This window comes from Medicago truncatula, chromosome 2, assembly GCF_003473485.1.
Source record: "Medicago truncatula cultivar Jemalong A17 chromosome 2, MtrunA17r5.0-ANR, whole genome shotgun sequence".
NCBI lineage: Eukaryota > Viridiplantae > Streptophyta > Magnoliopsida > Fabales > Fabaceae > Medicago > Medicago truncatula.
This window is the reverse complement of record NC_053043.1, coordinates 42095902-42111367: the sequence shown is the minus strand read 5'-3', so window position 1 is coordinate 42111367 and position 15466 is coordinate 42095902. Positions and strand designations below refer to the sequence as shown.

General features: G+C 31.8%; 1 protein-coding gene and 1 non-coding gene across 2 annotated transcripts; one reads left to right on the top strand and one right to left on the bottom strand.

Moving 5' to 3' along the window:
• The first annotated feature begins 4655 nt into the window (after nucleotides 1-4655).
• Nucleotides 4656-6211, top strand: LOC25487515 (arogenate dehydratase/prephenate dehydratase 6, chloroplastic). Its single transcript, XM_013609462.3, has one exon. The coding sequence runs from the start codon at nucleotides 4872-4874 to the stop codon at nucleotides 6150-6152; it is 1281 nt and encodes a 426-aa protein (XP_013464916.1). The 5' UTR covers nucleotides 4656-4871; the 3' UTR covers nucleotides 6153-6211.
• A 4703-nt stretch (nucleotides 6212-10914) lies between these two features.
• TRNAL-AAG (transfer RNA leucine (anticodon AAG)) lies at nucleotides 10915-10995 on the bottom strand. The gene has a single exon. It is a non-coding gene; the product is annotated as a tRNA-Leu (tRNA).
• Nucleotides 10996-15466: the final 4471 nt, after the last annotated feature.

Below are 15466 nucleotides of genomic sequence, written 5' to 3'. Positions count from 1 at the left end.
CATATTTGTAGTTCGATATAGTAGTATGTTATGATACTAGGCTTAATAAACATATCATTACTATTGAATAATGGAGGCTAAATATCGTTTTAAAAAAAAGAGGCAAGATTTATTTTTAGTGTGTCATCTTCTTTATTTCTTTATAGCAGTAAAGATTTAACCGATGTATTTAGTCAGTATCATAAACCAGTTACACTAGTTTTTCAATAAAACTAAAAAATAAATCTTGCCTCTTTTTTCATTGTGGCACATGGACTAAACATCCACCAAACTAAGGCGCTTCACTTGAAGAAACACGCCAATACCAGTACACCTTGCTCCATTGGAGCACTCAAGATATGATTCACTTTGCTCACACTTTTTACAAACTCTTTCTCAGTCTCAATACTGACTTGAGCGTTAGAGTGTTAACGTGCCTACATATACCTTTCGTTCTACTACAAAGACTCATTGCCACCGTATCAGAGAACTTTCCGCTACTGTTGCCTACATCGGTCTCTTACCGGACATATCAACTTATAATGGTGAGTAGAAAGTGTATATTATAGGTTTTGGGAAAGATAATTATCTATTGATTTTATTTTCGAGACTTTTTTCGTGGTCATCAACCAATTTAGGTTTGAATTCATTCACCAAATAATTTGATCGTTGGACTTTGACGTGATACTTTGGTTTTTGCAAAGAATGTACATCAAGATTTAAGCAGAAAAGAGTAACTAAAACGATTATATCACATAATATTATTCTCTTTTTCCTGTACAACTCAATGAATGGTCATTCTCATTACCTAGAATATGAAAATAACAGACGGATTCCGTAACTGAAACCTTTCTAAACTCAACTCCCTAACTGAATCATTTTAGACTCAACTCACAATCCATTCTTGCCTCAATAATTTCTATTTATTTGCTATTGCCAACAATTTTTTCTTACGTTCTTTATCCGGCAACCTTGCTTAAGACTTCAAACACGAAAAATCTATCTTTCAACTTCAAACTTCTATCATAAACAATGTGTATGAGAGACTATTACCAGACTCAAAATAGCACGATCATATTCTTTATACTATTTACACCAATCCTCTCTCTCTTGAGAAAAAAATTACTTATCGTTTATATATATATAAAATAGAGAGAGATAATTTTGATATATCAACGATGTAGAACTTTTTATCCTAGCAGCCAAATCATAAATTATTTTTTAAAATTAGATATGATAAGAGTCAAAGTCTTTTAATGATCGAAAGAATATAATTGGTTGACCGTGTAATTGTTTTACAATATTTTGAACGTAACGATTTATTTTTTTATGCAGGAAATAACTAATATAATCTCAGGATCATATGAGTCTTGTATAAGAAAACAAATAAACCGCAAAAAATAGTCTAATTTGGTCAGCTGGTATCTATGTAATGTAAGCGCAGCTTTGGTTTGACTAAAACTAGTAAAGACTCAATCATGATTGTTTGAAAAGTCAAACGAGATCTGTTCTCGATATTTTATTACATCAATTGAGAAATTCTGCAATTTGTAAGTTTAATTAAGATAGTTTTCTTGATTTTATATGTAGAAACATAAAATTAATTTGTAGTATTACTCCCTCCGTCCCTAATAATCAGACGCTTTTGAGAATTTTTTTTTTCTCCATTTTTATAAGACTCCTTTATTATTTCCAACTATATTAATTATTTCTTTACATACATGCCCCTATTTATTATACATTTTTTCTTCAATCAACAATAAATAACATGTCGAAAACATAAACTAACATTTTTTCTTAAAGGATAAAATTGTAAAAACAATAGTGATTACAAACAACTTTAATACAAATATCCACTATCTTAATTCCCATGATTTTGACAAAAGGGTCTTATATATAGGGACGGAGGGAGTATATTAATATGTAACTTTTAAACCGTTCAACATTCAATCTCCTTATTTTATAAGGTTTTTTTTCAAAAAAAATTAAAATAAAATATATTAACTAAACTTTTTAGTCAATCTCGCACAAAGGATGCTAAAAAGGATCCAATAGTGCGCAAAATAAAAAAGTCAAAAAGCAAGTTCTCTAAAGGAAACACAAAACAAGACTAGATAGTTACACTCAAACATAAAAGAGGGTTAAGCTACCACGTGCGATAGTGTGATAGTTAAAAGCAAAATTTGAGTGATTTGTCTTTAGCCATCAAAAAGATTGTAGCTTTATTTTCCCATGAAGATGCTGAAGAGATTTCCCCTTTTGTGTTGAAAACTCTTGAATTTCTTTCGTGCCAAATGGTTTAAATGCAAGTAAGCCAAATTAAATGAAGAACAAAGAAAACTCTCTTTGAGAAGCCACCAATCGAGTCAAATTGAAGTAAATGATCGGAAACTTAAGCCGAATGAACCGTAGCTAAACCTAACCAAACAAAGATATCAGACCAAACTTTTCCAATGAAATCGCAAAACAAAAAGAGATGGTTGATATCCTCCTCCTTGCCACAGTTCCCCGCATATAACGTAGTGTTTGGTTGAAGCACCCTTCGCTTGATTAAGTTATATGTAGTTGGTAAACGGTTACGTAACAAACGCCAAGCAAAGATGTTGGCTTTTAATGGAACTTCCTTATGCCAAAAGATATTTGAACGATTAACGATGATATGTTGGTCCATTGAAAGCAAATAGTTATAAGCACTAAAAATATTATATTTGAAGATTCACGAAGTTGTCAGATCCACCTGTCACTAACATTACCATGCAAAACAATAGGATAAAATAACATGCAACACTCCCTCAACTTTTATTCCTCCCAAACCAACAAACGTCGTCGCCATTTTCAAGCCTCGCCACCCTCCCCGACCCTAAACTGAACATATCTACAACAATCATCATTTTATTATCAGCTAATGTAAAAGAACGACTAAATCTGTCCTTCGGATTCCCTCCATCTAACCAAGGATCACACCAAAATAAAGTGTTTGTGTCATCCCCCACCTCACGACATAAGTTATCGTCAAATAAATTACCATCTCCAACACCCACCCCACTTTAAATACTAAGTAAATTCTTCAACCATGATGAAGCAAACCTTCCCCCTTCACTAATATTGTTGCCCCCTCTCCATACTTTGAAGATAAAACTCTAATCCACAAACTCCCCTTTTCCTCCTTCAACGTTCAACACCATTTATCAAGTAATAATAAGTTAAACTCTTTAATCCCCCACAAAACTTATGATTCGATCTTTTTTAAATCAAATTTTTTAAGATTTTTCTAATTTTAGTTAAAGATTATTAAATTAATCAATCACATACAAACTTTTAAACATTTTATAAGATATTCCTGAAAAGAGAAACATTTTATAAAATATATATAATAATAAAAATCAAATTTGATTGTATGAGTGGCTAATGTTGTTTTGTGAGTTGGTGTTGAAAACTTGTGGAAGTGACAACTATCACCAGATAAAGTATATACTATATGAGGGGTTTATCAACTTTTGACCGCGGCGGATGCTGCTCATCGTGATGAATATCAGGATATCATTTGGAATAAAATTGTTTCTATGAAGGTCATTATTTTTGCTTTACAGCGTTTTAAGAATCAAATTGCTTCGAAAGATAACCTGGTTTGGTGCAGAATTCTGCAACCCTACTTGAATGTATGTATTTCCGGTTGCAGTCATAAGTGAACAATGGACCATTACTTTTGGGTTGTAATAATTTTGGCATCATTTAGGATTTAGGTATGCAATGGATGTGACCAAGTTTACTCGAAATATCGTCCACCACTAGCTTGTTGTCTAGTTCTATCGCCACTCACGTAAAACACAAATTCAAAAGCCACATTAGGGTTTGCCTTAGGCCTCATGCTTTTGCTTTTACCGTTATTCCACACAGTTTAAGCACTAATAACTTCTCCTTTTTCACCCCTAAGACACATATTGGCGCAAAAACATTTGTATTTGAAAATTGTTGCATCCACATTGCACTTCACTTCACTCATCGATAGAGTTGTCCGGTTGTATTGTCACCCACACTCTAATTTGTGTGACTTGTTCTACATTAAGTTTTGGTGCAACTTTTGTTCGGTTTGGTTGTTGTTGGTCTATTTCCATTTGATTTTCAATGAAAAAATGACACTTGAGAGGTCATGAGAGAGAAAGACGACACTCAATGCTAAAAAGAGGGAATAAAATATATTTATGTCATAATACATTATTTATTATTTTTATTTTATAGCTAATTAATTATGTAGTCCACCAAATTAGTGAGATTAAGAGACTAATCAATGATATTTTTGTCATGACAAATATATTTCTGATTTTTTTTCATTTCCCATTTTATCTCTCTTTTTTCTAACACATCACCAACTTCAAACTTCTATCACGTAACTCTTTTTTTTTTCCCTCTTAAGATATATACATCATGTGAGATGTGCATCAATTATTTTCTTTTATTGTAACCAAACATCATGACAATTAAACTAAATAGAAACAAGTCCCATAGTAAAATAATCATACGCATAGAGAATTTAAGTTATAATAATAAAAAGAAAAATGATGATGAAGGAAAGGTAGTAGGAAACATCAATCAACATATATTATTATAATATAAAAATAAATATATGAACGAAATACATACATATGTGTGTGGGTAGTTAAATACATAAAAAAAAAAAAAAAGGGGTAGGTATGAGATTTGACCGAACGACCATAAGCACCATCCCTTCAAGACTTGGTACACTCTTACAATAATATTTAAACCCCTTAACCACCTCCACTTCTTTCTCAGCTTGTTTCCTTCTCCAAAAGAGAATAACACAAGCTTCATTTCAATAACACACACTTTTTCCCTTTCTATTTTTAATTGCTTTCAACACCCCCATTTCAATAATGAATACTCTATCTCCACCTCCCTCTTCTAACACCCTCAATTTCAACCACATAACAATAACACGGCCGTGGAAATTTCCAAACCGGCTTGGTCCGAACCGTGTTTCTGTCAAATGTGCTTACGGTTCAAGTTATGACACCGGTTCAACCCGAACCGACTGGCAAAGCTCATGCGCTATCTTATCTAGCAAAGTTGTTTCACAAGAACAATCTTCCACTTCCACCGCCGTCAACGCCGGCGCCGATGAAAACTTTGCAGCTATCAACGGCCACAAAACAAACATCACCGATCTCCAGCTTGTTCCCATCGGGAACCTCACCGGAGAAATTTCAAAGCCACTTCCACCAAAACCGTTAACAATCTCCGACCTAGCTCCGGCACCGATGCACGGCTCAAATCTCCGCGTCGCTTACCAAGGAGTCCCGGGAGCATACTCTGAAGCCGCCGCCGGAAAAGCTTATCCAAACTGCGAAGCAATTCCTTGCGACCAATTCGAAGTCGCTTTCCAAGCCGTCGAGCTTTGGATCGCCGACCGTGCTGTTCTCCCGGTAGAAAATTCCCTCGGAGGTTCAATCCACCGTAACTACGACCTCCTCCTCCGTCACCGTCTCCACATCGTCGGAGAAGTTCAACTCCCGGTCCATCACTGTCTCCTCGCTCTCCCCGGAATCAGAAAAGAATATCTGACACGTGTCATCTCTCATCCACAAGCTTTATCTCAATGCGAACACACATTAACAAAACTCGGCCTCAACGTCGCACGTGAAGCAGTTGACGATACTGCAGGTGCTGCGGAGTTTGTTGCAACTAACAATCTCCGCGACACTGCTGCTATCGCCAGCGCACGTGCAGCCGAGCTTTATGGATTAAATATCTTAGCAGATGGAATTCAAGATGACCCAAGTAACGTAACCCGATTCGTTATGTTGGCCAGAGAACCCATAATTCCACGTACGGATCGTCCATTTAAAACAAGTATTGTTTTCGCTCATGATAAAGGAACTTCAGTGCTTTTCAAAGTGCTTTCAGCTTTTGCGTTTAGGAATATTAGTTTAACGAAGATTGAATCAAGGCCACATCGTAACCGTCCGATTAGGCTTGTTGATGATGCAAATGTTGGAACTGCGAAGCATTTTGAGTATTTGTTTTATGTTGATTTTGAAGCTTCAATGGCTGAAGTTAGAGCACAAAACGCGTTGGCTGAAGTTCAGGAATTCACGTCTTTCTTGAGAGTTTTGGGTAGTTACCCTATGGATATGACACCCTGGACTACTCCTTAATTTTTATTTTATTTTTTTCTGTTTAAATATTTGGAAATTGTATCAACTTTTTTTTTTTGTGAATAAAACACAAAACTCATTATTTATTTAGATTATTTCATTATCTATTTTTTCTTTGTTGGACAATAATTGTAGAATTTGTTTCAACTCAATAATTGAAGTTAAAATTGATTTTTACATAACTCATTTTTACATTATTATTAATTATTGTCAATGCATAAGTAAACATACACATTCTGAATTTTCAATGTTTTGTCTTTTGTGAAGGACATTTCATTGAGCAGAAGCGTATGTGTTGCATATAGACTATTATTGATTAGCGCGAAATATTTTAGTGACCGAGGAGTTTATTTATTTTATCTTGTTGAATTATGAGATATTTTTAGGTTTTAAGGATTTTTATTTGAATTATGTATTTATGTGAACTAATTTTATAAGAAAATATCTACATGGAGGCTTGAGAATGACATACACGCTACATTGTAGTGTTTGATACACAAATGGGTTATGGGAAGTTAGTTGTGTTAGCTACCTTTGTGTTTTGTTGTAGTTAATACTAAATTGTGCTAGTTTGTTCATTGAATTCTTCATGGTTGATCATGGAATTTATGTGGAGATAGAGAAAGAATATACTAAATGAGTTGCCAATTGTTTGGTGTTTCTATACTTGCTCATGTGTTAAAAGAGTGGTGAGAAACTTCTATACATGTTCCTATGATTGTCATTTATTTATTTGTTGCATTGTCTTGTCATTTTCGTTGTGTATATATATGTTGTGGCTTTTTAATATCTTCACAATTCTCTCTAGTTACTCAATGAGAAATTAGGGAAAAAGCTAATTTTTTGAGCAACTTGTTAGGTCTCGTTTAATTCATAAGCACACTTTCAGGTTTAATTTATCACGTCATGGATAGAAGGTTACTCCCATCATTAACAAATGTGATTAGGACATTCTTAATATCTAAATACTAGATAAATTATTAAAAAAATGCATTTTTAAGGCTAGACTACCAAATTAATAATTTAAAGAGATTTTTTTTTTTTTTTTTAATGAAAATGCACAAGATTCATTAAGAGAGGTCTGCAACACCCTAATCAGTATAGATTGACCCTACAATATACATGTCATGAATAATATTTGCATTGAAGTTTTATAAGTTGGAGTCAAAAACCAATATAGATCTACCAAAAGCTTCCTAAACTAAAGTAATTTGTTTGACATGATCTCCTTAAAGAAGTGAATATTTTATTACTTCCTCATGATTTTTATCAAGTTTTTCTTGATCAGAGGAGGACTCTGCAGTACAACGTTCCATATTTTATGGCTTGCTAGCTCGAGGGGATCCTTGATTCCCTTGTCCTTGTTAGCTTAATCCTTGTCGCTTTGAGTAAGTTCATTTTCTAGGGTTTTGACCTAGATCCTCTTTAGGAGGATTCAATCTAGCAACATGTTTATTCCATTTTAGCTTACAGCAACTTGATAAACAATGTTCAATAAATTGACAATTTGTGTAAAATTAATCTGTCATTTTTTCACTCTCAGGCGATTGATATAACGAAAAAAAAGTGGGTGCAAAATGTAAACAAATAAATATAAATGGGTATTTCAATTTTTTATTTGTAAATTAATATTTTAATAATATTACTTAAACCTTTAAAATAATCAGTCAATAGAAATACCGATTCTTTTCTTAACATGTGCTTTAAGGTTATATGTTAGCATTTCTCACACATACATCATACACACATATAATAAAAATATAGTAAATAACATTTTATTTTTTATTTATTGAGGAGAACATTTTATTATTTATATTAATATTATAAAATGATACACTAAATAATTAACACAAAATAAATATCTAAAAAGTCACGTTTAATATGAGATGGATACAGCCCTACCTATTATTATTGCATACCCTACAGTCTTGTGCTCACGATTAAGGTGCATAACAAAAAGTGTCTCTCTTAAACTGGTGGAGCAGTGGGCCATGTGCACCACAACTTGCTAACATAGTGACATGAATGCTAGATATATTGAGTCTTACATCTAAATAACTATATGGTGACTCATGTAGTTGGTTTGGATTATTGTGAAACTTGAATGCACGATTTATATGCTTCAAAATAAAATCATAAGCTTAAGGCTCTCACCAACCCAATGTGTACACAATTCAATATTGATTGCTGAGGTAAACACTAGTCAATACTTAAAACGCACAAAGACTTGTCTTCCATGAGTTGGTCATGTTTGTTTCTTACCTTTGTACCAACCCATTGAATTTTTTTTTTTTTATAATTCACGCTTTGGAAACTATTTTTTAATTAAAAGCCTACCTTTTTTGACAAGGGAGGGCTGTTTTAATTTTAACATATGTTTTTTGATTGTAGACCCCAACAAATTAAAACAAGTTAAGAAAATTTGTTGAAGTGTTCCACATGAGTTACTATTTTTGAAAAGCAGTTATTGTTGAAGATTTATGTAGTCCCGCACTCAATGTGTGTATGAAAGCTTTTAAAATAAAGAAAATGTTGTGTGTAGGGTAGGAAAATATAATATCAAGTTAATATGATTATCTTTACTCGTTTTTGTTGAAGGATGATGTAGTTACCACCTTAACAAAAAGCAGCGAACAAATGTGATCGGTTAACTTCTTCACCGTTGTCCCTTCATGTTTATAACCAAGTAAGGAGTTGAAAATTTGACCACTATGTCAAGAAGGAAACACGCGTGTTCCCGTGAGCTTAGCTCAATTGGTAAGGACGATGTATAATATATGCAACGTCTGCAATTCAAACCCCGAACACCACTAAAAAAAGAAGGAAACACGTGTTATTTGCGAGTATTTCATGAGAATATTTTTCGCTAGAACACTACTCTTAAAATAAATCTTAATTTTGTTATGGTGTAGTATTGATGTGAAAAATCTCTAAGTGTCGATTTTTGTTGTATAGTTAAAACATCGAGTCAACATAGTTGTGATTTTTTTTGTATCAATTAATTATGATTTAATTAGAATAGAGACATTGATTTCGTATGAGCGGTTATAACAAATTTTGTTGTTAACAAGTGTTCTCATGACAATAGTTAAAATAATTACTCCATCTGCTATCAATTATAAGTAAATTTGACTTTTTAGTTTCACATACATCATTAATTAAATGAACCTAAAAAATCTAATTTTCTTATAATTGGCAATGGAGAGAGTATAAGTTATAAATTTGATGCATAAAAAGTCAATTTTAAAATTTTAAGATGTTGAATTCACTATTTTTAATATAAACTTTCTCTTTTAGACCTCCTAACAAACATCCTTCCTATAATAAAAGAAAGCTTACATGATTGAAATTTACCACGATGATGAGGAACAATTTTCAGATTGAGTGTGATGATGAAGAGTGCTAAAAACAATTTCGTTTCGACACTTTTTTAATTATTCACTTTTTATTAATTAAAATTAATGTGATCGTTTTATACTTTAGAAATATATTACACATAAAATGGTAGAATTCTTATATATTTTACCTAATAATAAAAATGAAAAATGACATAATAAAAAAGGGTGTTGGAGAAAGTGTTTTTATCATTTCTCTTGTTCTCTATAGTATTTATGGTTTTTAACTAAACCTCCACCTATATAAATAATAAAGTACATAAGAAATAGACATAAAGCAAATAAAAAATAGACATAAAGCAAAACAAAAAATATCAATGGGTGAAGTGGTGGTAGGTAAGGTTGTGAAATTGTGGTCAATACTCGACCAACAAATCCCAGTTCCTATAAGAACTGGTGTCTTCACTCCGTACGATCCTTGTTACTGGTTTTTTACTCTGTGATTTAAGATTAAATACGAATAAGTTCTTGACTCTGCACTTTCATTATAACTTTAGTATTCGGCGTTAAAGAATTACGTTAAGTGATAATGTGATACAAGTTATACGATGACATATCATTTGATGTGTCAGAGGGACTAAAATGAAAGTAGAAAATGGTCACTTTGGTCTTTAAACAAGTTTTCCAGCACAAGTTTAACTAATTTTAGTTTTCCAACACAAATTTTGTTGGATGATAAAATTTCATAAAAAAAAAAGCTTATATTGAGTTGTTTTAATATATTCTCATAAAAATCATTTTTAAAGATATATTTATGAAAAAAAATCGATTTTTATAATGCTAAATCTCTTAACAATAAATATCTATGTTAATTATAACAAAAAAACATACTTCAGAGATAAATATATTAAGGTGTTTTAATGAATATTTTCAAAATGTAAACTTTTTAGGATATATAAAATCGAAAAATATGAATTAAATTGAACGGTGATAATGCTAATGCAGTTTTGAAAATTGGAGTTAAGAAAAGATATAATTCGAAAATGAATTAACCATTAAGACTTCTTTTATGGTGTTGAAAGTATTTGCAACCATGATTGAGGTGGTGCATAAGACATATGCAGATCTGAAGCAGGCAGTCCGAGAAGAAGAAGGTGGTGGTGGCGAAATAACAAATGAGTACATGGTAAAAAACAAAAAACAAGAAAAAAATTAAAATGATCACTTGAAAAGGATTTTAGTATATATGTATGAGGGCAATATGGATAGTATACAAAAAATGTGAGGGTGAAAGTATAATTGAATGGGTACAGGGTGAAATTTCCTAAATTTGGGTACCAAAAATGGCAGTCTTGAGTCCATAACTTCCATTGATGTAAAAAAAAAAAAAAAAAAGGCGTTTTATTATAACAAAAAAAAGGAAGAAATGTTGAGAGTGGGATTTGAACCCACGCCCTTTCGGACCAGAACCTTAATCTGGCGCCTTAGACCAACTCGGCCATCTCAACTTGATGTTTGTACAACTGAATAGTTTATACTTATATCAACTATAGTTAAATTATATAGGTGAAAGATAAATAAAGAAAGTAACGTAGGAAACTTCTATTTTCTGCAAGCAACCTGGAAAAAAAATTAAGCTTATTTGATCCATTGATCCTTTAAATAATTTTAAGTTTCATTTTAATCCCATAATTAATAAAATGTACGTTTTAGTCCCTCATTTTTTAATCCGTTTGCCAAATAAATCTCATCCGTCAAAACAATTGATTTTCCGTTAGTATGAGTCCATGTGGCAAAAACTTCATCTTCTTCATCAATCATGTTCATAAATTCATACAAAACTTCATTCCAATCCAAAAAAAAGAAATCAGAAAAAAAAATTAAAACTAAAAAAAAAATTGGATCTATTTTTTCTTTCCACTCACCACAGCAACACAAAACCCAATTGAGTTTATCTCCTTCCCTATGCCTTCCTTTCTTCTTCGTTTCCATCTTTTCTTTTCCCTTCTTTTTATGTATTTTCCTATTCTTGGTTTGTTCCTAATTGAGTTCGATTGACCCAGAGAGTGTTAAGTCTCAAAGAAATCCAATTCCCTTTTCTTATATCTTTGATTCTAACTCAAAGGAAGTGGATTCATACCCATTTTTCATACGATAGGTTTGAATGTTTCAATTTATGCAACTTCAAGTTTTAATTCCAGTTTATTCACATTTGTTTTTGTTCATAAACGATTTTGTTTTCAAGTTTTTGATACCCATTTTCCAGATTATGGATTTGTTGGTTTAATTTTTGTATTCAAGTTTGCAATTCCAGTTTGTTTAATTTTTGTTTTCAAGTTTGCGATGCCAGTATAGATTTCCCTTTTCAAGTTTTTTTTTTCCTTCGAGCATATGCACTTGTTGATGAATGAATGAAAGAAAGGAAATGAAAATTCTTCTTTGTGAGAATGAATGATTGAAAGAATAAGAAATTTAGAGATGGATCCATGGCAGTGTGTTTGTTGAGAAGAATGAATGTTGTTTGTTGAGTTGATGGCCCTGATGGAGGAATATTGTTTTTTTGATGAATTTTGATTTTTCTGGGTTTTTCTTCATGAATTCTATGAAGATGATGAAGAACACATGAACACAAGGGAAGAAGCCAATTTTCTGGGTTTTTTTTTGCCACGTGGACTCATACTAATGGAAAATCAATTGTTTTGACGGATGGAGTTTGGCAAACGAAGGAAAAAGTGAGGGACTAAAATATACGTTTTATTAATCGTAAGACCAAAATGAAAACATGAAATTATTTAAGGGACTAATGGATCAAATAAACCAAAAAATTACACATGTCTGCGCTAACGTAAACCGGAAAATTTCATCATGTATCTCTTGACAGTTTTACCTATTTTTTTTATCACCTTAAATTAAAATAAAGAGAAATACATAATGGTGCATAAGCATAATAGCCTAGCTTACTATAACATCTTGTGCATTAAATCTCCGTGTAGTTGAGAATGCAAGATTGATGCCTATCCATGATTGATCTATATGATATAAGTGAGACATGTCTGTCCCTATCAAGAGAAAGAAAATATATATATTTTAAAAAATTATTAACCGAAAAACCTAATGTAAGTTTTCTGATTTTTTTGGCTGAAAAAATATATAATAAGTTTTCCAGGAAAATAAAAACAAACTGGAAAAATATATTAAAGTCTTCTGCATTCAATTTTACAAACCAAAAATGTTCCTTAAAGTTTATGGGAAAATTGTCATATAGAAAATATTATAATATACCAAAAATGTCATGTGCTAGTGAACTCATGTTAAATATGAAAAGGATGGAAATGAAGAGTAACTCTTCTACGAGCACAATTCTAAATAAAAAATATTTTAGCACACAATTTTAAAAAATTAATAGAGAAATAAATTAGTCATATATTTTTTTTTATCTATTAATTTTTCTCATCGTGTATCTAGGTATTTTTAATTTTTGTTTATGACTCACTAAGACTTTCTCGCTTAAAAGTTAAGAGTAAGGGTGTAACGGTTCGGTTTAGATTGATTTTCAGTCAAAAAATGTCTGAACCGATGAAACCTTCATCGGTTTGGATTGGTTCGATTTTCATTGTTTTTCAAAAAAGAAACCGAACCAAACTAACTGGTTTGGTTCGATTTGGATTGGTTTGGTTGATCGGTTTATTTAAAAATACAATTAAAAAAAAATTCATATTCTCACAAAATATTTCATAGAACTTTGTATAATTGTATTTCATATTTTGTTTTTCATGTTCACTATTTTTCAAACAACTTTTTATAATTAACCTTACTCAATATTTCATACATATGATCCAAGATTCATTCATCCATTATTCTTCAAAAACAACTTCAACAAATTCAAACATTTCTTTTTTAGTAGAAATGAAAGAGTATGAATGATGAGATGTGAAGATGAGAGAAAGTGAATGGATTAAAAATTATTTTATGTTTAATTTTGGACCTAACCATGAATTTGTGTAAGGTAGAAATGTAGGATAATATTAGTAAAATAAGGAGTGTGGTTATCATCGGATTGATTCATCGGTTTCATGGATCTCGAAATGAAAAACCATGAACCAAACCAAACTAGATTGATTCAGATCGGTTTCAAACCGAACTAAACAAGATCGGATATTTTTTCAATTTGGACTTTTGATTTCGTTAGTTTTGTCCGAACTACTTGAACCCCTAGTTAAGAGTAAGGATATTCTTTTTTGGCCGTGACTAAGGTACCTTTTCCCGAAAAAGAATAAGGAATTACATAATACCAACCTATTATATTGTACATGGTACACACTATAATTTTAAATTAGTAATAATCTTTACTAATACCTTCCCTTAAAAAAAATTATAAATAGAAGTTTTATATGAAGACCAATTTTTTTAACGTTCGAAAAATTTACCTGCAATATTCTATATTTAGTTTCTTTTGTTTGGAAGACTTATATTTAGTTTCTTAACAAGCACCTTTAATAATATTTGTTAGTATACAAGTTTCAGTTCAACTAATAAAAATATCGAAATTGTTAGATCAGACATTGTAATTAGGGTTTGAACCGCAATTTTTTCACTTGTCTTTATGTTTTCAAATGACTATTGTCATCTTGTTTATCTACAAAAAAACATTTGATTTAATTAATTAGACTCTGCTTGCAATTTGAAACCTTTTGTAGTAATGTGAAATCGCATTGTAAGTGCAACTGGGGATGCATCGATTGCAAATGTTAGTATTTTTTGCGGTATTAAGAATCATATAGTTTATTTTTAGACATGGTAACACAACCCGCACCCGCCGGGTCCTACTTGCCCCCGCTCCAATTTTAACGGGAAAACCGAAGTAATCGGGTCTGGGTGCGGGGAAAACCCTGAGTTTTAATGTGGGGTCGGGGATACTCGCACCTGCCACGCACCCGTCTATGCGAATTTACCTTATTACCCTCATTTTACTTAAAAGTATCAATTCTAAAATATTAGTTGATAGGTTAGTTAAGTGAAAATAAAGTTAAGTTGATTGGTTCATTAGACTGAGTTTGAGTTAGTTAATAGAAGTAATAAGGTATGATACCTATGACATAATACTTGTATTTATACTAAAAATTATGTTAAAGTAATATCCTCTTAATACAAAGCCAAGCCAGTAAATTTGATAAATGTGACTGATGTTGGTGATATTCTAATAATAATGTTCAAAGTTGAATTTCCCATGTTATTTACTTCCTGGGTTTCGGTGCTCATTGACACAGATTTACTGATTCATGTAGAAGTCCTTGTTTAACCATAACTTATTTAAGTCTATCTATTGAATATAAGAAAACCAAACTTGTACGGATTCAAAATACTTGTCTGGGATGTGAAAACTGAAGATCATACTATGACATATTTTAGAAAGGTGGAAGAGTTGAGTTTGAGATTTTCCGTTTGTTTCTGGAAAATCATTACTGAGGTTAATTATTTTGATTATATTTATTTCAAGGGTGTTCTTGCTTGACCTTAGCTTCACCTTTTTTTTTTTTTTTTTTTGCTACACTTTTCGCGGGTAGGAGTGGGTTCGGGAGACCCGTCCTCGTTGGGGACAAGTCTGGGGGTATAGTTTCTATCCCCGTCGGGTTTGGGTGTGAAGGTGGGGATGGGTACCGTGAAGCGGGGCCGGGTATGTTAAAACCCACCCCAGCCCCGTTGCCATGACTATTTATTTTACTCCCGGAAATGCTAATATAGAGGAATTGTAGATATAGAGGCGATGCAGTTTAAAATCTTAATGATATTTATAGAGGAATAAACATAATAATTTTATTTAACCAAAAAAATAAGGGAAGGGACTTTGGTAATATGTATTTTAGAGATAGATCATCATATTATAGTTGTTATTATTGCAAAGAAATTAAAAAAAAATTGTGGTGTATGCTATGAATAACCTTTTAATTATCAAACGCAATTCCAAGAGAAATTGTTCTA